Raw genomic sequence first — 25580 nt, 5'->3', positions numbered from 1 at the left:
AGTAGAGGATGCTGTGCATCACTAAGCACAGGGTGAAACTTGCTGAGGCTGAGAGCTTAGTGTTATTGGAGTAAGGCCTTTGTTTGTGGCATTCAAGCACCAGCTTGAATTTTGTTACCTTATATGGTAGGTAGTGTGGCAAGGTATCTCCTCCATCTCACCAGACTTAGAACTTCACCCTCTGGCAGTGGTAGGGCCTGGGGTAAATCAGCCCCACTCTGGCCAGTATTTGTGTTCCACCTCTGTTTATTTACCAATATTGCCAAGGGAGGCCTCTGTGCAGCCCAAGGAGTGCTCCTCCTCCAAACAAAGAGAAACAAATTTAGAAACACAAAACACAGGGGAATACCTTTCCTTGCCCCCTTGCTGCAGGGTGTTGTCCTGTTGTTGGCTTCTCTGTCTTGCCAGAGCTTCAATAGGAGACGTGGTAGATCTGCTTCTGGTGTTTGGGCTGTTGAATTTTATAGTCAACATACCCGACGGCTTCTACTACTTCATATGGCCAGGTGCTTGCTTTCAGCTGTGGACACTAGCACCATTACCAGATCTCTTGTCTGAGATTTCTGACCCTTCGCTCAGCGATTATAATAGATCTGTTGGGTCTTGTGCTATTTCCAGGTGTTCTCACACTATGGGGGTGACTTGGGCTATTTGGTTCCGCATCTACATCACATGCTCAGGGATGTTCCTCCCTGGTTAGGCTGTTCTTCCCAGTCTTCCTTAGCGATGTCCAGTATACCACAGGGGTGGTGACCACACAGCAGATCAAAGGGGGAAAACCCAGTAGAAGTGTCCTTATAGCAAACATCTGGAGAACCTCGCTTATAGCAAACATCAGGTAAGGTAGTACAGTATTCCAATTTTTTCCATTCCGGCTCACCAATTTCCATATCATGTTCTTCAGTGTCCTATTAAAGTGTTCGATGAGGCCGTGAGTCTGTGGATGCGTCTGACAAAAGTGGGTATTCACCCACAAAAGCTTATGCTCCAATACGCCTGTTAATCTACAAGGTGCCACAGGACACTCTGTCGCTTTTTACAGATTCAGACTAACGTGGCTACTCCTCTGGTACTCGTCTGTGGATGGTAGACTGAGGTTCATAGGGCACTTATGTGGAGCATTGCACACGTCTTTCATCAATTTTGACATAAAGGGGGTTTCTTGTTCTGTCAAGATCTCTTTGAGTATTCCAACCTTAGATAAAAATTTGAATCAACTCCTTCACGATCTTGGACATTGTGTTTCGTAGGGGTATGGCTTCTGAGTATTGGGTGGCGTAGTCCAGAACAACAAGCACACTCTGATGGCCCCGGGCCATCTTCTCCTGTGGGCCTATCAGGTCTACGGCTATCTTCTTGAACACGACTTCAGTAATTGGTTGGGGGCCCTCAAGTGCAGTTGAGACACATATAATGGGCATTCTGGGCAGCAGGCACAATATAGTCAGATCTCCATATAAACTCCTGGCCAAAAGAACCTCTGTAGAATTTGATCGAGGGTCTTATCTACCCCTAGATGTCCTCCGAACAAATGACGATGGGCTAGGTCCAATGCTGCCCTCTGGTGTCTTCGAGGTACCAGGAGATGCTCCACTTCTTGGTCTTGTATTTGGACTACTCTATATAATAGGTTCCTTTTTATCATGGTTTTCCCAGTGGTGAGCTGGAGCAGGTTCCCACAGGTTCTCAAGAACTGGTTGCTAAAATTAGACCTCCGTGGAGAACCGGTTGTTAAAGGGCCAGGGGGTGGGCAAAGAACTCTGGTCCGCAGGCCGGACCATCCTGTTGCTCCCAGGATTCCCAGCTGGGGAGGCTGAGGCTTCCCCGGCCCTTCCCCCGCTTCCCCCCAGCTGTAGCGTGGCCAGCCGCGGGCATCAGCTGGGCAGCTCAGCTGAGCTCTGGAGTCGTCCTGCTGCCGCTTTTTGAATGGCCCAGCAAGGTGTGTGTGGGGGGGGCTGCTGCAAGCTCCAGGGCTGGCCAGGGGGAGGAGGCAAGTGGGGCAATTGGCCCAGGCCCTGCAGGGGCCCCCAGCCCCACGAGGATGTCTCCCCTGGCCTCTCCCCCGCTCCCACCCCTTAAATCAGAACTTTTTATAGGGAACCGGTTGTTAAGATTTTGGCAGCTCATCACTGGGTTTTCCCCTCTATCAGGACCCCATTCACCTCAGCTATCTCTTTCTAATATTGTGATACAGTGGATTATTGGCTTGATTCTGCCCAAAATTCTTAAATGAGAGCCCAATATATTCAAGTCCAAAGGCACCTATTTCTGTTACACCTCCAGGACTGGTCTCAGCAGAACTAGGTCTAGCTTCTGGCTCGTCAACTATCTGAGTCACCCCTCCCCCACCTGTTGGACGAGATTGCTTACCTATGAGCACAGCCTTTTGGTTCAGGGCCAAGATCCTGGTCCCCAATCTTTTGTCCTTCCTCCTTTCTCGCCTAGCTTTGCAGGGTTTTCCAGCTGCAGAGAAAAGTCCTGGACTAATTCAGAGAAACTGGGAGAGGGCTATCTACTGGTGCCAGAGTATCAATCCCAGGATCACTACCCTCCTCTGACTCATCCACCAAGAGTAGGTTTCCAAACTCTGCGAAATCTCATCCTAGGAGAACTGGATATGGGCGCTTAGGGACCACCCCTGCCGTCACCCTTGTAGTGTTCTCTTGAACCTCAATTTGCACAGGGATGGTCGGATAGTAATTGACAGCCACATGTACACAGGTTATTTCTGTGCATTTGGCCCGAGAAAGCTGGTTCCACCCCATTAGTGGACTCTGGAAGTGCAGTCACACTGGTCTCAGGGAAACTAATGGAACAGTCTCTCTGTCATTCATCCTAACTGGCTGCATGCATCTATGTGGGATCATCATGACTCCCACAAGGTTAATCAAGCCACATGGATCTTCATGATAACCTAGGCTGCACTGCATGGGCCCCTCAATATTAGGACATTGGGCTGTTATATGCCCTAGTTCCCGACAGGCATAATACCTCTCTCTCTCTCTCTCTCTCTCTCTCTCAGGACATCCTACTATTTTTTGGCAATTGAGTCTTGCCCTCTCTCCACAGTTCCCCAAGTTCCTTCGCAGCCTCAGGTTGCTCTTCAGCATCCTTCCTCCCCAATATAGTTCTGCCCAACCCTTTAGAAGTCTGGGCCTTTGGGGCAGGGACTTGCCTCTTGATCTGATGCATCTCTTCCCCAGTGGTCCAAAAAAGTTCCTTGGTCATTAACTGCCTGTCTACAGGGGCAACTAAATCGTCATAAGAGGGGTCATACTGGCTAACCCATCCTCCTAGGTCTGGTGGTAGTCCCCTCATGAACCTGTCCAACACTAAGACTTCTATAATCCTCTCTGTCCTCTGGATCTCGGGGCACACTCACTTCCACGTTAGATGGATCAAGTCAAAGAGTTGTGACCTCAATGCACTGCTGTCCCGGTACCTCTACACATGGAACCTCTGGGCCCTTATAGTTGTTGTCACCCTGGACCTCGCCAGGATTTCAGCCTTCAACTGGTAGTAATCTGTAGCAGCTTCCATTGCCATGTTGTAGTAGGCCTTCTGGGCCTCTCTACACAGGAAAGAAGCAAAGATGCTGGCCCACTGGTCTTGGGGCCAGGCTTCACGTAGGGCCATTCTTTCAAAAGGTGAGAAGGTACACCTCCATGTCATCTTCCATTGTCATCTTTTGTAGGTAACTGTTGGCCCTTAGAAATCGTGTCCCATCGTGGCCATGTGTCAGAGCAGTCAGGGCTTTCAGTTGGTTCAAGGCCTCCTGCAGGGTGGCTTGATCCTGGGTTGCCTGGCTCATCAGCAGTTGACTCATTTCCTGCCGTAGCTGTACCAACTACTGTTGGATGGCCATCTGTACCCAGGTGGGCTCTTGTTGTGCTGTCATGGCTTGCACCAGAGCCCTCACAATGTCGTCCATTTTGGGGGTGATATACCTTGTCGCAGGATGGTTCGCTATGACAACAACCCCATCCCTGACATCAAGTGTGGCAGGGCACCTCCTCCATCTCACCAGATTTAGCACTTCCCTCTCTAATGGTGGCAGGGCCTGAGGTAAGTCAGCCCCACTCTGGACAGTGTTGTCTTCCCTATCTGTTTACTTATCAGGCCCAAGGAGTGCTCTTCCACCAAGCAAAAAGAAACAAATTTACAAAACACAAAACAAAGGGGAATACCTTTCCCTGCCCCCTCGCTGGGTGGTGGGGAGTTGTGTGTCAGTTCTTCCCCTAAGCAGGCACTCTGTTTTGGTTATTTCCCCTGTAGGGAGAAGAGCAGCCTCTCATCCTGGAGAAGCCTACCTCCCTGCTGCCACTAAGCTTGCAGCAGCTGGTCTCTCCCCCACCCCCACCCTCACCCCATCCCTCCTTACAGCAGAGAAAGTCTCAAACTACAAGTGCTCACTCAAACTACTCAATCCCTTCTCTCAGATACAGTAAATGCATTTGACCTAGAATTTAACCACCGATGTATGAAACAACTCCAGTACAAAAATGTTGCTGAGGTTTCATTTCAGATCCTGGATGAGTGAAGTCACTGGTTTCCAAGAATTTCTAGCACACAGCTTTTATAGATACCACACCTCCTAGAAACTATTCTAATGTACTTAGTGTGCGCCAGCAGGGGTTACTTGTCCTGAGAGACCCATTAAGTAATAAATTATAGTGAAAAGCTAACCAAGGTAACCAATGTGTGTATATGTAGCTTTTGTAGATCCATGGATAAACACGAGCCACTAAAGACAATTTTCCAGGAAATGGCAAAGGACAGGTATAGTAGTTGTAGATTGGGCTCTAATGTAATCTCCAATCAGAAAATCTTCCAACCAGCTGACAAAGCTACAACATGACTCATCATTTCTCAAACATTTGCATGATGCAATGTCATTAATGTTTTCTAACTGAGAGCACAAGCCAAAACAACAACAGATGGTACGTGCACTCCATCATGTAGCACATCATTGCTATTGTCTTTCCATTGCATCTATGGAGCCTAATGTCTTATTATTTCATTAGGAAAGAGCCATCAAAAGGTGACTTCGATTTCCAGAGTTTAGTGTCTGGCAAATTTAGAATACTGATGTGTTCAGATTCTGATGCTCATTTTAAACATTAGGGCCTGACGAAGAGGATTATATCTGTCAACCCAGAAACGTGGTTGTATAATGGGCACAGCCTTCTAATAATAGTGGAGGCGAACTGTACTTGATACATTTGGGGAAAGTCTGGCGTGATCTCAAGATGAAGCTGTCAAGTATAGGTATTCTCTTGTATGGTCTTTCTCTACATTTGTATAGAATAAGCTAATCACATATAACTAAAAATAGGTCAAGGACCCAAAGTCATCTAAGGAGTGCAATAAATCCATAAGATGTCCTTTAGTTTTATATTTTGTTTGGATTATTGACTTAGCCACAAGTGATGTAAAATAATATTCAGCGAGTTTCCTATTGGCTAGATAATAAGTGGTCTCTCTTTCACATAAAATAAATTCCAAATCACTCCATCGTCTTTCGAGAAGTTGACATCACACATGAAAGAGAGGCTGAACTGAAGAGTGGGTGTGATTTTTTTTTAAAAGGTTGTTCTAGTTGCAGAGTCTGTCAGCCACTCAAATGTGTGTCTTGCCTTAAGTTGCATAAGTACGAAGATCTGAATTTGACCCTTTGTCTGATATCCATTTATGCAAGATATCTGGAGAGCACTGTAATCTTAGAGAATTTCTATATCAGCTATATAGCCAGTGTGCAGCAGCCAGATTCAATGACCTTTGAAACTTTAAGCCTCCTTCAAATGCCAATGTGGTGGTAACATGGTTTATATCTTATAAACGCCTATCTTAAAGTAGAAAGAAATAAGTAGTTTTTACTTGCAGTTTCAATCTAAGTAAAACAATGGTGAGCAATAATGCACCTTTAATACCTCAACATTACTCATATTTGCTGTCATTAAGCCAAATATTCTGATTCCATTTTCACCCTGTAATTAGGGACACTGATGCAACCTTAAGCATAGCTCTACAATTACACCAATATTAAAAATATTCCCTACTGCCTGCTAAAGTGCTCATGGTACTGTGCAATCCCCACTAATAAATAGGTTAATAACCATCATTTTATAAGCAATTGTCATGCATGGCTTCTTTTAAGGGAGAGAGCTCTAAATATAACAGTGGTATTAATTTAGCAAAACTGAAAAATGATTTTGTATATTGCCACAGGCCAATAAATTCTAAACTCTAGGAGTTATCACATCAAAGACTGCAGACATGAAGAGGTTTAAGAAGATCCATCAGGAAGAGGTTTAAGAAGATCTCAAACCAAAGCCCTACATTAAGGGCTTTCAAATATTAAGAAGAGGTTTTTTTAAGGCAGTCCACTACTTTATGGATCAGTCATTTTTATGAACAACAGAAGGGCAAATGGTTCCCCCCAATTTCATGTTATGCTTGGAAATATTCCTTAATGGCATTCTTAGATGTATTCCCCATTTGAGATGGGGCAGAATATTAGGACTGTAGGTCATATAAGAAATATGTAGAATAAGTCAAGAAACATGCATGTTTGCAACAGAAAGACCAGAATAAGATGGTACTGTGTCTATGTCCATCTACAATATGGTGAACAGTCATGAAGTCAATATTTTATATCAATGGATAATTTCTGTGCCCTGCAAAAAGTTTGCCCATATATCTGAGTAGTCTTAGAATCTCTCTTCACTAAGGGTACGTCTATACTACCCGTCGGATCGGTGGGTAGTGTTTGATGTATAGGGGATCGATTTATCGTGTCTCGTCTGGACTCGATAAATTGATCCGCTAATCAACGCCAATACTTCACCTCGGCAGGAGGAGTAAGCCGAGTCGACAGGGGAGCCGTGGCAGTCGACTTGCCGCTGTGAGGATGGCCAGGTAAGTCGAACTAAGATACTTTGAAATTCGCGTAGCTGAAGTTGCATATCTTAGTTGCGCCCCCCCCCCCCCCGCTAGTGTAGCCCAGGCCTAAGTGGTAGGTTAAGGAAAAAAATAACTGTCAAATACAAAAGTTTTCAAGCAGTAGGAGGAACCAAACAATGCAGGAATGCTCTATGGCATCACTTTTGTTATGTCTAACCCAGTGGTTTAGTAGTGGTTTTCATATGCATAGATTCTTATCCTTCTCTGACTTTGCTCATACAACACTACTACATAAGAGGAAGATCCCTGGCAAAACTAAAGCTAGGTCCAGCAGCTGTACAGTAACTTTATTTCTGTTAGCATTAGCATGGTCAAAAATGATGCTACTGCATATTCTTCCCATGCAATTACTACTGAATATACTTAAGTGTTGTGATTACTCCTGGGCTGGTTCCCTAATGCGTTGGAGAAGTGCACGAATGCTGTGTGTGGGTGGTTTTTTTTTAAAAAAGGTGAAGCTTATCCAGGCTTTTCTTATAAAAGCTTGAATAAGCTGAAGGTGGTAGACACGAGATCTCCTTGAAAGCTCCCAACTTCAGAATTTAGTCACTGAAACTGTAGCTCACAGCACTCCTGAAAGTTTTCTAGGTTTTGGAGTGTTCTAACTACAGCCTTCAAATCAGCCCAGCAGAAATGTATGGGATTTACTCCAATGTCACCCCTCACAATTATGGTGCTTGAGCAGATACATGCTACAATGAAAATGTCTGATCCTCTATTTTCCTCTTGTTGTACTCACTCCCACATAGCAGATCCTTTTTGTGCAAAATCAGACAATTTTTACCTCTCCGGACAAAACAGAATCTCCTTGTTCACAGACAAAGGGTCACTAGAGTGCCATGGATGGCACACAACCATCAGCTCTCTGATATTAGGATTTTGGCAAGTCCACCTTGGTGGTCAAACCTCTTATTGACCAGGCAGGAGATCTGTGTTTGAGATGGCATTTGGAAACCTGATAGCAGTTAATATTTACTACAGAAAGAACAAAAAACAAAACCAAAAAGGAATGGTGAAGGGAGAAGCCTCGTTTGAGTGAATACGTTTGGCAACACATCATTTTCAGAACTGCTATTCTTTTCAACATAGGAGAGGAAAATAACATGGTGAAAACAAGCTGATCTTCTGCATGGGTGTTGCACTGTTCTAGAACTGGACCCTTCCTGGAGCTGACAGAATGTTTCAAATAGTAGGTCAGTGAGAGCACAGAGCTTGCCCTGGCAGTCAAGGCCTGGTTGTGAAACAAATGAATTATGCCAGGAAGATGCAAGTTCCAGTTATAATGTATAACTTAGCATCTCCTTGGCATAATGAGGTTCTGGCTAAGGTCCTGCCTGAAGAAAGATGCCAAAGAAACAGAGTTGACTCATATTATTGTTAAGTTCATTTCTCTGCCTTTGTAATGTTGCTTGTTAGAGAGAGTGGTTGGGTTTGTCAGTGAGGTAGAGTCAGGTTATAGGCAAGTTGAGCAGACAGCTTTGGGTGTTCGGTGAGAAGTTATGAGTTGGCTGAAGTAAATATTCCATATCTGTGCCTTCCCTATTCATTTTGACCTTTTGCTCATAACCAATTGTACTTTAATCCATCTGTTCATTTTTAGTTATAGAGCCATGATTTGGATAAATCCCTAGTTATTTCCTATGATGGACTAAATAATTGAGAATGATTCATTAAAGGGAAAAAAATGAAAGGTAAAGAGAATATGTAAATTTTTTTCACAAAGTGAAATGTATCAGTTCACCGTGTATGCCGGGGTAGCCAACCTGTGGCTCCGGAGCCACATACGGCTCTTCAGAAGTTAATATGCGTCTCCTTGTGTAGGCACCAACTCCGGGGCTGGAGCTACAGGCGGCAACTTTCCAATGTGCTGGGTGGTGCTCACTGCTCAACCCCTGGCTCTGCCACTGGCCCTGCCCCCACTCCTCCCCTTCCCGCACCCTCCTGGGCCTGCCGGGCCCTTGTTCCTCCCCACACCCAGAGCCTCCTGCACACCACAAAACAGCTGATTGGGAAGTGTGAGGAGGGAGGGGAGAGGTGCTGATCAGCAGGGCTGCCAGTGGGTGGGAGGTGCTGGGAGTAGGGTCGGGGGTGGGAAAGCTGATGAGGGGTTGCTGATGTATTATTGTGGCTCTTTGGCAATGTACATTGGTAAATTCTGGCTCCTTCTCAGGCTCAGCTTGGCCACCCCTGGTGCATGCAGTTGAAGTTTGACCTTTTGATGCTCTATGTCTCTCACTGGATGTCACTAAGTACTGGCAACACAGCTCATCCCATGCACACCTCCCTTCATTTCGCTTCTTTAAACATGTGGGAAAATATTTTGGCAATGCAGCCCAACTGGATAGCAGCAGCACAGAGACCAGAGACCAAACAGAGTATTTGGATCCTTAGGAGTTAACAGTATTGCATTGTTTTTGTCACCCAGTTTCTAACTCAGCCAGACTACACCTACTTGGTGCTAGGAGCAGACAATAAAGTAGACACAGGAAGCAAGTATTGCCTACTCCTGACTGAAACACATGTGGCTACTCTGATTTTGAAGATCTTCAGCACTTCTTGGGGAGAGGTAAACTGTTTAAGGTGGTACAAGGAGGTATAATTCTTTTCAAGTAAGAAGAAAGGAAAACATACTGAATATCACGGCTAACTCTGTAAAGGTAAAACCTACAGGAGCATCCCAAGGTTAGCTAAGGAAGAAACATTGCTTGAAACTAATAAAACTAGACTGGATGAAGCACTGAAAACAGATTATAAAGAAGAGGAATCGTATTGTGGTAGAATGGAGATGTAGAAGTGATAATGGGGCTAGATAGTGATATTTAAAAAAAAACCAAACCTCGTTATGTTCAGTGACCGTCTGAAGAAGGGCATTTCAATTATTCCTATACTCTGACCAGTTCATAATCAAAACAACTGTGTGCGCATTTCTAAACATACACCAGAAATCACTCTCCGTTTAGTCAAACTCCAGGCTTTTTTCTTAAAACAATAAAATAAATAAAATCATATAAAAGCTTGCTCTAATGGCATGAGTGTAATCCATTTAAAGGAGTTTACTTTCAAATAATAATTTATCAGTGCACTAGCTCGGTCGTTGAAAATAACAGGCTGGAACCATAATGTTGCAAATCTGGCTCATCTCCCAGGTCACTTTTATTAAGCAAACATCTGAGAATGTCAGCGACACTGTTGCCATTTAAAAAAAAATCTCTTTACCTCTCTGCTTCTGTATTTAGAATTTGATTTTTCAAGATTTATCCATTCTGTACATCAGCTGAGAATATTAAGGATTAGCAGAAACATAGAAATGGATAATCTAACTATTATGACGCAATATTCCTGCACAAAGTATGCTGTAATGTTTCCTGTTAGGTTAACAATACTATAAAAACTATTTATCCTACTTTAATGAACGTTAAATCAGACTGTATGATGCATTCCAGACCTTCTTGTACAAAGAATACAAAGTACCTGGAATGCCAGCAGGTGATGTTGAAATACCAAACCATATGTGCTTAATGTTCTGCACCCAGTGAGTCATGCCATCTGATATATGAATTACAGAAACTAAATGCTGCTTGCCATCTTTATAGTCTGATTCTATGCAAAGATCTATTAGACGTCACACTTGATGACCTGTCTCCTAGATGCGTGTGGTTAGTGAAATCATTCCACACATTCCCAGCAAACCACATGCCATGAAAATGTTGAGGTATTAAAAAGTTAGGCCCCCCGTGATTTGTAAGGAGGCTCTCCCCATTAAGCCAACTAACATAATCACTGCTCTTCACACAGTATTCCAGAACATCACCATCATCGCTGTAAGAACATCTATCTTAATACTTGTTTATCTTTGTCTTTAGTTGCTTTGCTTAGGAATTTGTCACTGTGGCTCAAAGAACTTTTGTGTAACCCTCCCCCTGCTCTTCGCTATTCCTTGAGTATCTACTACATTTAATTTCCCCTCTGCTGCCCACAGGAGTACAAATCTTCACCTGAAAGTGACTAATGATTTTTGGGTGGCCAACTTGAGTCACCTTTAAAACGGTGTAGTTTTAGAGTGTGGGTGTTCAGCACTCAATGTAAATTGAGTCTCTAAGTAGGGTGCCAAGAAATTGAGGCATCAACTCACCAGCCACTTCTGAAAATGCTGTCCTTGATTTTTTAAAACCTCTCTACCAATTTAACCTTAGGCTTGTTCTTGCTTCAACTGAGGTGCCGGTCCCTCTCTCTCAAACATAGCATGGCTGCAGTGATTAAGTGACCACTTCTGGACTCCATAGAAAGATGTGATGCTAGTATTAAGGGAAGGAAAACTCTAGCTCTCTCCGTTCTCCCCTTGGTGGTACCCAGGTGCATTGGAACTGCTAGGGAGAAGGCAGAAGCTTGTCCCAGCCAGTGGGGAAGTGAAATAGGCTGAGGGCCAGGACTCCCTTTGGAGCTCTTGTTCCTATGACTCTGTTGGGCCTGTCAGGACCTGCAAGTCACTCTCTACCTTGAGTCTGGATCAGTATGTCCACAAGATGATCAGCTATATGCCCAGCAACCAATTCACTCCCCTCTCTGGAATGTGTTGAAGTAGGAGCTATTGTTATTACTATTCTTGGATTTCTTTGACAGCTGATATATGCTACTGCTGACTTCAGGACACAGGATGGTGGGAGCTGTGCTTATTCTCTTTAGGGGGAAAATGATTATATGGTATTTTTTAATCAAAGAACAATTATTCTAACTATGGGTCAAATTCTAGCCTTAGTTACCCCTGTGCTTCCCCAGTGGCTTCAGCAGAGTTGCTCAGGGGTAGCTAAAGGCATAATTTGGTCTGCTGTCAGGTTCTGACTGGAATCTGCTGTCCCTCAGGCTTGAAATATGACACCTTGATGTATGGTTTCCACAGGCATATATCTTATAAGCTGCACAGTGCTTTGAACAGTTAGTTAGATGTTTTATTCAATATATAAAAAGCAACAGAGTCTCCTGTGGCACCTTATAGACTAACAGATGTATTGGAGCATAAGCTTTCGTGGATGAATACCCACTTCGTCTGACAAAGTGGGTATTCACCCACGAAAGCTTATGCTCCAATACATCTGTTAGTCTATAAGGTGCCACAGGACTCTCTGTTGCTTTTTACAGATCCTGACTAACACGGCTACCCCTCTGATACTCAATATATAAATGCACACTAATGCTAAACTGCAGTCTCTGTGTGAATCTGTTCTTAGGCACCATTCAACTGAGAAACAACAAAACATGGTGCCCTGTTGCAACTAATTTAAATGATGGGGCTGACACTAGAGACAGCCGTGCAGGAGACCAGCTTCAGAGCCGCCAGAGAGAAACTAGCCGCTCTCTCAGATTGCTCTTATGATCTTCCACTCTATGGGACCTCTCTTGCTGTCTTACATATGATAAGTATTTTGTGAATGAATTCAAGGGTGCCTCAGGGTTCTTCACTACACAATAACTATAATCTTAATTAATGTTAAGGGGGTAGGGGGTAAAACATGCATAGCAAGACAGCAAAATATCTTACTACAGAGTTTTAAAGAACTCCCCCTACTCTTGATAGATTTGATGGAAGATATACGTTTGTCTAAATATCTGGAAATATCCGCTACGAACCTATAGCTCCACTGACTATCTTATTCATAGAAATCTGAGCAAGTAGGCTAACGGGTAGGCTGGCATGAATGATGCTATGGTATTTTTCCTAAATTCCTGACCACAAATTGGACAAAAGATGGGTACATGGGAATTGAACAGCCTTCAGTGCCCCAATAATAGGTAGATGAACGTTACAGGATTGGTCACTTGACAGCAGGATTTGCTCAGATCAGCTGTAAATTAAATGTCTCTGGAGTGAGTAAGCAAGTGAAAGCTTTGGACTGAGCAAAGAGAACACAGGAACAGAAATACTGCATGCAGTGTGTGGAAACCCAGGATAAGCTGAACAACTGATGAAGTAATGCTATTTAAGTGGGTGCTTGAGTTGACATGAAGCAGAGCCTCACCTACCGTAGCAAGATGTTGGGCTGTAAAGCTGTCATCCAGTTATAGCTATTGGATCTACATGGCAATATTTCAAAGGAAACATACTTTGAAATGACACCCTATATACTTTTAGTATGGATGTGGCCCAATTCTAGTCTTGGATTTATACCAGTATAAACAAAAGCAGAATCTGATCTATAATACCTGAAGATGTGCACAATGGCTATTGAGTTCCCTTTGCCGGTGGCTGCATTTCAATAGCTGGTAAAGTCCTCCCTACTGATATCCCTTACTACTTAAGGAGTTAATGGATGAATTAAACAGTTAATGTCTGTAATGCACTTTGCAATTCCTAGCTCAAAGGCACCATTGAAGTAAAAAAAAAAAAAGTATTTATTTCTGTAATAAATGTCTTCTATTTTCAGTCACGGGAGTGAGAGAAGCCCATATCTGCCAGTAACTTGTGTGACCCAGAGCCAATCATTTACATTCTCGGGATAAACTGAGACACATGTGCACAACTCAGACAATATTTGCCTGGCTTACTAGGTGCTATGAAGGTAAATAAAGGTCTTCAAAGTACTTGTGTGCGCTCTACAGAAAGGCACTACAGAGTACAAAAGCCACAGTTCCTCTCATTCCGTGAGACTGAAGACTTTTCTTCAGTAATTCAGTCTATGAAAAGGTACCCTGGTTCATATTAACTTAGTCCTCTCCAAACAGGACTAACTTAGGTACCTTTTACTTTGTGTTAGCAGCATCCACAAGGGCAGTTCCAGTGCAGTGCATTAGTGAATGCTGCAATTAATCACCCTCGTAGTCTGAATTACATGGCCTTATAGACAATCCTTGAGTATCTGGTAAAACCTTGTCTTCACTACCAAAAAAAAAAGTGTGTTCGTAACTCAAGTTAGATGAATCAAGGTAAAATCATAGTGAAAATTACAAACTGCCTTACCTTCACTAGCATTTAACTTTAAGGATTTAACACTTTTTTTTTTTGAGGTAGTAAAGACAAGGCTTTAATATTAGAACTAACTGACTGTCACCTGTAAATAGCAAAGTCTGCAAAAAGGTCATACTGATACTGTCCAGACAGAAGTTACTAGCCAGAGAGTATGTTACCACTGCTTTACATACATTTGTCCTGCCCTGCTACAATTCCACTCTCCAAAGTATATAGGAGTGGGGAGGACCACTTAGGAATCCAATAGCCTCCTTCCCCTTTAACTAGCCACAGTAGCAGTGAAACTGCATACCTATGTGATAACCAATGCTGCCTCACTCCTAAATGCTAACCCCTACAGAAACAATAAATAAAACAAGGAAATTCATTGACAAAAAAAAACTTATTAATGTGGAGTTAATTGACTGCATCTACTTATTAATGTAGAGAGGGGTAGTTAGCTGGAAATGTTGTTAGGGGGCACTCTTTTCTCATATGCTTAGAATCACAGAATATCAGGGTTGGAAGGGACCTCAGGAGGTCATCTAGTCCCACCCCCTGCTCAGAGCAGGAGCAATCCCCAGACAGATTTTTGCCCCAGATCCCTAAATGGCCCCGTCAAGGATTGAACTCAACCCTGGGTTTGGCAGGCCAATGCTCAAACCACTGAGCTATCCCTCCCCCACAAAGTTACTATAACCAACAATAATAATTAAAAAAAAACAAAAACAAAAAAAAACTTTTCCAGAGCCCTTTTAGAACTTTCATTATAAGCGTTTGTGCCAGATAGCAATATCTTCAGCAGATACAATGAACAAGCTGGACTGTAAAATGGTGGCTGATTCTATTTGTCACACATGTTAACCTTTTAGTTCATCTTAAAGTTAGGGGCAGTTTTACCACAAAGTAAAACTGATTTAAGATTTTTACAGATATGTCTATGGCATGTAAGAGCAAACCTGAAATAGCTCCAAGTGAAACATACTCATAATTTAGTGCACAGCTTGAATTGCCCATCTTGTCTACTCAGCCCTTAAATCTTGCCAAGGTACAGAAATGAATGAAAATCAAGGCTCAATCCTGAACACATGAGAGTTTGGTTTCTTATACAAGAACTACCAATTAATTATAATATAGAGACTGCTTGCCGCTAAATTGTCCTCTTACACACCCAGCTCACTTATCAAGAGAACCCCTATTTTTCCTGGAGTCCACAGCCATGGAATGTGCCCATTGGAGAGGAGGAAAATGCAAAGCAAGACTGAATTAACTTCTATGACAACGCTGGTCTTTTCTGCAGCTTAAGCTGTTTCTAACAAAACAGTTTAAAGCCATGAGGACTGCATAGTGCTCCTGGCATCCGTTCTCTCTCAGTGGGAGCCAGCGAGGTGCACACTGTGCAACCCTGAAGTGTTGTAAAATAAGCTCCTAACACTGTAAGTGGAAGTGAACTGTGGTGACACATGGTGCGACTGAGCACCTGAAATCAGGATCTCTTCTTAAGGGTTAGTGTTCAGGTTGTGCAAATTGCTCAAATCTGCTTTAATGGGAATCAAGCATCCCACTTCACAGTTTGGAAACGTATCTTTAAATGTATCCAGTCCATCTGAGCTGACGTTACTATGTTTGCAGGAGTATCTGAACTAAATCAAACTATTCAGTAACTGCTGCTGTTTACACTGTTTGCAGCCCACCTAGTAAAAAAACAGGAATAGTTTTAATAAAAGACAGTTTGGGGTTTGAGGTTCCTTTTATTACTCCCTCATCACCGTCCTCTGTGCTCTGGTAGCAGCAACTATTCTCCAGCTAAGTAAGGCTGGACTTGGCTCCAGGCCTGAGGCAGTCTCTTGAATGACAGTGATCCCAGATCCCTGCTGAGGAAGGGAAAAAGCTCACCTTTCAACCTGGATCTTGAACGTAGTGGCAGGTTGTGCTGCCACCAGACCGGCCCAATTGTGGACTTTTTCGCTATCCCCCACTTCTTCTAACATAAGCACAGATGGTCCAGTTCTGCTGCCAGTTACAGCATGCAAACTCACTGACTTGCACACCCTGGAACATATGTACCTGGGGGCAGAGTTGGGGGCCCGAAGATGTTACGTGAAGGGCAACAACAGATGCAGTCAATTAGCTTCTGCCTTCTAAAACAAACCCTCTGGCCATTTAATTCAAATAGCGATGCACCAAAAGAAAACACCACCAAATTGGAAAGCCTGAGGGCTAAGATGCAGATGACTAAACGCTGTTAGTCACGGACCTCAGATGCCAACAGATCATATTTAGTAACTTAGGCTGCAGGTTCTGTTCCTTTCTTTGTATCAACACCACAATAAAAGCCTATGTTAGTTAGGAAAGAGCTCCCTTAGGAAATGGGGATATGATGCAAAAAAGCAGAACAAGGGATTTGGCCCTATTACTGCATCTCGGGCTACCTCTGAGAAACCTGATCCGAGAGAAGCCGCTGCTGTTCTGAGAAAAGCTCTCGTATAATATCAGCCTACTCATGCCATTTTAATAGCTGGCTCATTACAAGGGCAGTGCCAAGCTTTCCAAGCACAGAATAAGGATGAGGGATAGAGTTCTTATGTGCTACCCTAAAAGGGAGGAGGGGGAAGCTTTACAAAGAAGAAATTCAACATTTTAGTACTTTGAAAAATGCTTGGTTATAACTCCTGTATTGCAAATACCTGATGCTGAAACAGATCTTTCCTAAAATAAGGGCTCTGCGGAACGAATACACCAGGCCTCACCCTTGGGAGTCCAAATTGTGCTTAGGTTATAAGTGGAAAATGAGCGTGGTGCCCTACACTCCCCTCAAAATCGGCAGTCTCTGCTCAAGAGACTCAGGACTGAAAGACATGGGGAGCTGCAGCCCAAGGAGTACCCAATGCCATCAACAGAAGTCATCTGAGGAACAACAGCCATACTCTGTGCAAGAACCGCTTAAAACATCTGTGCCCAAAGTGCCTTATGACTATAGCAAAAAAAAAAAAAAAAAAAAGGAAAAACGTGACATAAGCACATTCTCAAAATGGAGCTTGAATTATTTAAAACTCCTTTCAGAGTGGCAGTTGTGTTAGTGTATCAGCAAAAACAACAAGGAGTCTCCTTCTTGTCAACTGTTGAGAAAAGCCCAATTACACCTTACCTGAACTGGCTCGTTAGTGCTGACCCCACACTTGGTAAGGCAACTCCCATCTTTTCATACACCTTTCTACTGTATTTTCCACTCCATGCATCTGATGAAGTGGGTTTTAGCCCACAAAAGCTTATGCCCAAATACATTTGTTAGTCTCTAAGGTGCCACAAGGACTCCTCTTTGTTAAGACTCCTTGTTATCCAACATCAGAATGCCTCTCAATGGCTTAGCTGCACTAAAAAAAAAATCTTTCATCTAATTGTTTCCCTTCCTGCTCCCACATCCCCATGATATTTAAATATCTGAATTTCAATGGCCTCTCATACACACAAGCTCTAAAAATAGGACTGTTGGGAGGGAGCTGCAGCTGGCTCTTAAATCAGAGGTCTCATTAATCTGATTAATCAGACAAGCTCTCTTATTTATGGTAAATCCAACAGCTGTTTCTTATCTGTTTTTGTTCTCCACAGCCTTTAAATGAAATTGCTTGTCAAAGGAAACCTTCTAGTGAAACTTGTGTAAATGCCCAGACATCTTCCACCAAACAATATTATTAATTGCAGTTTCACTACACAAGTAGCTTTAACAAATCCATGCACCAAATCTTCAGCAAGATGCTCTGCTTCAGGGAGTCAAACAGTGTTGACATGACCAAAGGACTGGCTTACTATACTGATCTAGCGAGGGAAAGGCTCCTCCCATTTCCCTACTACCACCACCACTGGACATCACTGGAGCGGGGGATCCCCCAGGGCATTCTGTTTGGAACCTCTTTTCTTACCGGGTTATCACTTTTGCAAAAGGTCCCTCTCCATCTCCCTGTCTGATGGGTTCCTTTCCAAATCAACCAGAGAAAGACCCATTCAGGTGGCATGGTCAAATACCCTCCTTGACTGATCTGTGTTCAGCCAGCCTGGGAAGAACTAGATCCCCTCCTCCTCTATGTTTGGACACTAAGGAAACCTGCTAACATGCTGAGCCCCCATGGACAGTGATCCCATTAGACTCAATATATGGCAGTAGGGCTGATCCAGGAGAACAGAGCAGTTACTAATGGTGATGGAAACAGCTCTTCCTCAGATAAAGGAACAGCTACTGTAGCTGTTTGAATTGGCTGCAGCAGATGCAAATTTGGAGTTCAATCCTACAACTACTTAAATAAATATAAATATACTGAACATAACTTTCTTCATTTACATAGTATTTAAGTCCCACTAAAGTCCTATATGCACATGTTTGCAGGATCAAGCCCCTGAATTGAATCAGGCCTGTAAGCTGGCTTTCCATAGTTTAGCCCTGGATCGACAGACTTTCCCAGCAAATAGTATGGCAGACAAGAGGGACTAAGTAGGAAATGCACTCTACTAATGATTCTACTTTTTGGTTGGGTTTATTGGTGAATGATCCTAGGTAATGCTGCACAAATAAAAATAGTCAAGAAAAGCCATCGAAATTGACTGTTCCGGGTACTTCTAGACAGATGGGTTTCCTACTATGAGCTTATGAAAAAATGGTGCCAATTGAGTAGAAGGAGATAGGTTCAAGCATGTAAAAATAGTCTGGAAAGCTATAAAAGAAAAGCCTAATCAGAAGATTAAAACTCTCTCTGTGCAGGGTGGTGCTGGTAATGCAAGAAGCTCAGGATTTATCAGAACCTTTGTAAGCTGAAAAATGCCCAAGAGGGTTAAGAAAATAATCAGTTTATATGAAGCCATGAGTGTTGAAATACAAGTGCCACAATCTGGGAGGAGGAAAGGCTTCCTGAAAAGTGACTCCAGTGAGTCAGAGCGCTCTGGCAGGCTGCAGGAGAGCCCAGCTCTCTGCTGGGCCTATGTTGCAGGAAAGACAGTCACCTTGGACTTGGGAGAAGTTAGAGCAAGAAGATCTAGAGAAAGCCCTGAGCAATAAAGGAGACAACACCAGAGGTCCAGGAAGCAGCCAACTTGTGGCCAGTCAAGCAAAGCCAAAAGCCTGTCATCACTAACAAGTTGTTAGAGTCTCTAAGTTATACTCCAAACAGCATTGGACCTAAATTGTGAGAGACGGAAGTGTGGCCTGGGCACAGATCTGGGAGAACTGCCTAGCTCTGATTTCAGTCCGGCCACTGACTCAGTGAGTCATTTCACTTCTCAGTCTCAGTTTTCCCGTCTGTGAAATGAGGCAAAGAATACCTTATCGACTTCACAGACAATAGCCATTAGTAAAGGTTAGTGTGCTGGAAGCACTGCCTCTAGGGAAGACTTGGCTCTATGGAAAACTATTTCCAATATTAAGTCACATGTGCTTCAGCCAAGAGGGTGGAGACTAGAAACTGGTGATGGCAAAAGACAACAACTGGCCCAAGATCTCTTAGTCAGAACAAATAGAAGCATCCACTGTTAATTAACTCCAAATTGGAATCCCCAGACATTTTGAAAGGGGAGTCCAAAAGGAGCTGACTCCTCCAAAGAACGGGAAGGGTACCTAAGGTGCCAGTAAAACCTGAGTATAGTGCGGATATACAGTTTTAGGCACTCCCTGCATCACAGCTGAAGCCAAGCCAGCATCAGCAACATCCAAAAACAGTTGTAGCAGAACCCTTTCCATGTAGGCAAAGATTTTATCTGAAAACCCTATAGGTTCTCTGTAACACTGTTTAGCTAGCGTGGACATTGCACAACGTGGCTTTCTGTGCTTATCAGGGAGTGTGCATGTATTTCAAACCTCCTAGCAACCACTGTGTCCATGCATGGTTGTCACTAGCACAAGCTCAAGAGTATGCTGAGCATTAGTATAAACACTTCCTTCATCATATGCCAAAATAGTAGTTGTATCTACCATGACCATCCTCTTCACCACTTGCTTTGACACTGAAGTCTATGTCGAAGGCTGTGCTACTCTCTTGGCTGGGGGTCCATTTTCCTCTTCAAAATGAGGAAAGAGAATTGTCCTCAAAATATGATGAAGGAAAAAATCATAGAAATGTAACACTTCTCCACAACTGCTTGTTAGAACTGCTTCTAAACAGACCCTTGGTGAAGAAAGAATGGTCTTACAAAAGATACATTGTATGCATTGGTAGGTTGGCCATTTCTGGGATGATGTGGGTTCAGAAAATAGTTCCCATTCTACAGAAGACAAGCTAAGAGAAAGCAAAGCTTTGTCTGGAACAGGCTCAGCTGCCAAAGCCCAATCCCAAGACAAGATTTGGAGGCATTTCTAGTTGAGTTAGCTTGGGTTTGGGAAGGGGAAGGAGAAGGGGTGGGGGAGAAGTTACAGGCCTGTGATGTTACTATCAGTATTTGCTCCATGGAAAGGCATGATGTAACACAAACCAAAACCCTGAAACTCAAATCCTCTCTCTCATGTGATTATTTTTCCACTTTAAATTCAACAGTGAGCAGTAACAAACAGGGGTCATCCAGGCAACAGCTGCTGACTCCAAAGAGTGCTATCAGCATATCTTGAGTGATTCAGCATTCTGCTACATTCACAAACCACAAACTCATGCTAGCACAGACAAATATGCAGATAGACGGCTGACTGCTAACATTTTTATTACTATTTTATCACTGTCCATGCACCTTAGTGCTACATTTTGAGAAACAGTCTTTATTTGTAGTTTTGCAGATGCAGTTGTGCAGTTATTAGTGTGCACAACAACCAGCAACCTTCAGTAGTAGGATTCTGACAATGAAACAACTTGATTATTTTGGGCACAAATCACTTGAATCCACAAATCAGATAAAAAATCCTGTGATATTGTAAAAATTGAAAGTTGTTGCGTTTTTAAAAAGTGCCCACTGTTAAGTAAGACAATGGGTAGCAGCAGAAAGCTTAAAGCAGAACTTGAATGGAAATGCAGATCAATAAGGGAAAAGTCAAACAATGAAATACACTGAGCCTTCATACCCCACAAAAATCTTTTCCAATATGCAGGGCTTAAGGAGTAAATGTTGAACCAGGGGAGCTCATCATCATCTTTTTTTGTACATCGAAGATAGAGTAACTAAGTCTATCAATTAGGGTAACTGGGTTACCTTGCCATGGTGAGCTCACATCATCTCATAGACACAGCTACCAGAGATTCCAGAATTTGGTCCTCAGTCTTATTCAAACTAAACTATGGGTGCAGGGATCAGCTGTTTCACACTCCAGCTTGGGTGAATGAGCATCTAATTATTGTTCTCTGAAATGCAGAACCCTTGTCCTTTCCCTATCCCTGCAGACTTGTTTTAAAACAAAAATTGGTGAGTGCTATAGCGGTGCCAATAAAACATCAAGAAATAAAACAAAACCTTTTTGTTGCACTATATAAGGCATGTAAGTTACCCACTTTGTGCTACTCTTCTCTTATTTGTTTTGAGTAAATCAAGAAGCAGAACTCCTCTGCCCCACTGCTTCTTCCACACGGGCTATTTTAGAAGATGAAACTGCCTTAACCTTCATAGCCAAAGCGAGTAATGATACAAGTATGTTGATGAGATTCTGGTAATCTGATTTTGGTGTTTGCAGCTTCACACGTGTGCAGTAATTTTTTGCTTCAGATTGAAAGGAAAAAGTTGACGAGTGACTCCTTACCGTTAACGATAGAGCCATGCAGACAAAAGTGAATTTCTTGATATGCGTTGCTGTGACTGTGCTGCTGGTGTTCACCAGTTTATTGCTGGGGTTATTCTAGGGTGAGAGAGAGAGAGAGAGATAACAAGCATTAACATGGCTCCAGACTGCTGTGGAGCTGACAGCACCAGGGTCACAAGGGGGATCTCACTATCTGTGTGCATAGTTCTTACTTTTTTTTTTTTTTTTTTAAATTTAGCTTCCAAACAGGACACTTGCACAAGCCACAAAATATTTTTCCATGTAAACTGACAATCATTGTTCAACTGGTCTCTCACAGAGGTTACTAATTGCCTCAGTCTGCTAAGTGGTAATGCCTGTTTAAAAGTTTCAATGATTCTTTCTAAAGGATACTGATTTGGGGTTGGCTATCTTTGCTTAACGCTTGTAAGGACGCTATCATAGCCAGGAAAAATGTTATCTTCCCTTTCCCCTGCATCAACACAGAGTGGTACAGCATATACATGGCAATGCAACCACCCGTCTCAATACAGATCCAATTAGCCAGGGAGTGACGAATATAAACAAAGATCTTGGAACACCTGGTGCTGCTAATTAAGTCTGATGAACTATACGTAATTAGAAAGCTAGATCTTCCATCCTGAACATGGACTCTGCACTCACATTGCAACGGCAGGTGTGCTTAAAAAAAAACCACAACAACCCCCATTCATTCCCCAAAGCACCTAAAACCAACATATGAAGCTAAAGGTTTTATACTACTGCCTGGGAACACATGCTTATGATAAATTACATAAATGAGCTACGCTAGGGGAGCACAGAAACCCAGAAGCAGGGCACTCCTAGAACAGTGGCTGCAGAGTCATCTATTGGCGTGACTACTTGGCAATTTAAGATACATGGGTAGGAACCAGAAGTGATAAGAACACTGATGTAGTACGATATTTACTCAGCTTTGATGTAGTTCAAGCAGATCATCATCAAACTGGCAGTCACCTGGTGTGGACAGCTTGCTAAACCTAATCTGAGAAATTGGAACTTGTGCAAACCCATCCAGGGGAGTGTCAGACATGAATGTGGGACAGATTAAAAGCACACTGTCTATTTCATGAGCTTTTGTACAAAATTCAGACTCAAAACTTTCACAAGTGGTAACTTAACTTACGAATCCCATTCTGCACTGGGATGCTCAAGTTGCACTTTGGTGCCCACATACAAACTGGCAATTTGTACAAAACCACTTCTAACCATCAGAAGGGAAGGCTCTGGAACAGCCTCCCAATAGAAGTTGTTTGCCCCCACAACTCCTGATTAGTTTTGAGAGAGAGCTGGGCGAATGAATGAGTGCAACTGTATGATGGGTTTGTTTTTGATGGTAGGGGGCAGAGTGCAGCAGTGCTGGCTCACTGCCAGCTTACATCTCATGTTCCTAAAAGCTCATGCTTCGGGATTTTAGCTGGCCACCTGGATCAGGAAGACATGGCCACAGCTGGAGATGGGGATTGGACAGGGTCCAGGACTCTGAGGTGGCACCAAGCATTCTCTCTCTCAAGTGGTTGGGTGGCTGGTTCTTGCTCACATGCTCAAGATCTAACTGATCACCACATGTGGGGCCAGGAAGGGATTTCCCCCCAGGTCAGTCTTAAGAAACAGTAGCTTCCAATAGATGCATGAATATGAACAGGGATAAAACAATTATTTTTCTTGACCCTCTGAAGACTGTGTGTGTATGTGTGTATTACACAACTAAAAAAATAAACAAGAACAATAGCTGAAGCATTCACAGCCAGAGAACAGATTTTTTTTTATAATGGTTCCTCTATACCCAGCCTGTGTCATGCCACCTTGCTCTTCAAAGGTATAATCTCAACCCTAGATTTATTTTGCAATTAGTTCATACCTGTTTGATTCCTATCCTAACTCCTTCTCCACATGAACTTGTTATTTTGGATACCACCTGCTGGCTGTGACAAATCATACTAGCTTCTACTTGAACTGTTGAATGTTATCAAATAAAGTAGTGTTATAGAATCATAAAAATGTAGGGCTGGAAGATATTTTGAGAGGTAATCTAATCCAGCACCCCATACTGAGACAGGACCAAGTGAATTTAAACCATCTCTGACAGGTGTTTGTCTAACTTCTTCTTAAAACCTCCAATGACCCAGTCAACCTGTGGAACTCTTTGCCAGAGGATGTTGTGAAAGGCAAGACTATAACAGGGTTCAAAAAAGAACTAGATAAATACATGGAGGATAGGTCCATCAATGGCTATTAGCCAGGATGGGCAGGGATGGTGTCCCTAAACTCTGTTTGCCAGAAGCTGGGAATGGGCGACAGTGAATGGATCACTTGATGATTACCTGTTCCGTTCATTCCCTCTGGGGCATCTGGCATTGGCCACTGTTGGAAGACAGGATACTGGGCTAGATGGACCTTTGGTCTGACCCAGTATGACCATTCTTATGTGATGGGGATTCCACAATCTCCCTTGGTAACCTATTCCAGACCTTGACTACCCTTATAGTTAGAAAGTTTTCCTTAATATGTAACCTAAATCTCCTTTGCTGCAGATTAAGCCCATTACTTCTTATCCTACTCTAGGTGGACATGGAGAACAATTGATCACTCTTCTCTCTACCGCATCCCTTAACATATTTTAAGATTGTTATCAGTCTTCTCTTCTCAAAACTAAACATGCCCCGTTTTTTTTTTTTAACCTTTCCTCATAGGTTGAGCTTTCTAAACTTTTTATTATTTTTGTTGCTCTCCTCTGGATTCTCACCAATTTGTCCACAGCTTTCTTAAAGTTGTGGTGCTCAAAACTGGTCAGTACTCCAGCTGAGGCCTCACCAGTTCTGCATACAATGAAAGAATTACCTCCCTTACCTTACATGCAACACTCATGTTAATACATCCAAGAATTGTGTTTTTGGCTTTTTTGCAACTGTATCGCATTATTAACTCATGTTCAATTTTGATCCACTATAAACCCCAGATTCTTTCTTGCAGTTATTCCTCATTCTGTAGTTGTGCATTTGATTTCTTCCTTCCTAAATGTAATACTTTGCATTGTTTTTTCCTGAATTTCATCATGTTGATTTCAGAGCAATTCTGCAATTTATCAAGGTGCTTTTGGACTCTAATCCTGTCCCACAAAGTACTTTCAACTCCTCCCAGATTGGTGTCATCTGTAGATTTTATAAGCCTATTTTCCACTCCACCTATGACTGTTCAAGTAATTAATGAAATAGGTTTTTTTTAGAAAATGAAAGCTACTATATTGCCCCAATCCTGGTCCCACTGTAGTCAATAGCAAACCTCTTATCAAGTTTAGTGGCACCAGGATTTGGCCTTGTATGTGGAGTTTCCATATCTTCTCATTATTGTAACTTGCACATGCAGTACACTGAAACAACGAGTTTCACGATATCTGTACTGATCATTAGCAAGTTCCACAACCCTTGTTCTAATCCACTCTGGTCCGCAGTTTATTTTTTTTATTGCTGATCCGGAGTACCACTAGGTGTCTAACAAAGATGCTGCCCAATTTTCATATTCTAGTCTATATTCAGCAGGATGTCCCTGAATAAGTCTATATATTGAACTTTAGTTGGCATGAGAGTATTGTCCTCATATAAATAAATAAAGTTAACAATTGTGCCTGACTGCTTATTTTAAAAATTGGATGCCCCCACACAAAAAAGTGTTTATTCACCCGGGATTGAGACCAAAGGAATTCAGGAGTGTACAAGCAGCTGGGGAATGGAGGGGTTGAGTATCTCATTTTGAACATCATAGAACACAGTTACTTGTCATCATGTAAATTAAGTGTCGGTATGTAGGCTGTTACCAGTGCCAAGTCAGAGCAAAATGTAATTCAGACTAAAACACTAAGGGGCTTTTTGTTCTGGTTTTTTCCCCTCAAATCAATTCCAGGAGCAGTCCTGGAGTCCTTATGTAATTTGCTGAACTCCC

General features: G+C 42.8%; 1 protein-coding gene across 1 annotated transcript in view; it reads right to left on the bottom strand.

The window, feature by feature from the left end:
* The window catches only part of ANKH (ANKH inorganic pyrophosphate transport regulator), a 150523-nt gene that overhangs the window by 11589 nt on the left and 113354 nt on the right, over positions 1–25580 (bottom strand). Inside the window, exon 9 of the mRNA XM_045005918.1 lies at positions 21603–21698. Within this exon, the coding sequence (XP_044861853.1) occupies positions 21603–21698 (96 nt within the window). The remainder of the gene's footprint in view (positions 1–21602; positions 21699–25580) is intronic.

This window comes from Mauremys mutica, chromosome 2 (genome assembly GCF_020497125.1).
Source record: "Mauremys mutica isolate MM-2020 ecotype Southern chromosome 2, ASM2049712v1, whole genome shotgun sequence".
Taxonomy (NCBI): Eukaryota; Metazoa; Chordata; order Testudines; family Geoemydidae; genus Mauremys; species Mauremys mutica.
Note: the sequence above shows the minus strand (reverse complement) of the source record. Positions and strands in the feature narration are given on the sequence as shown.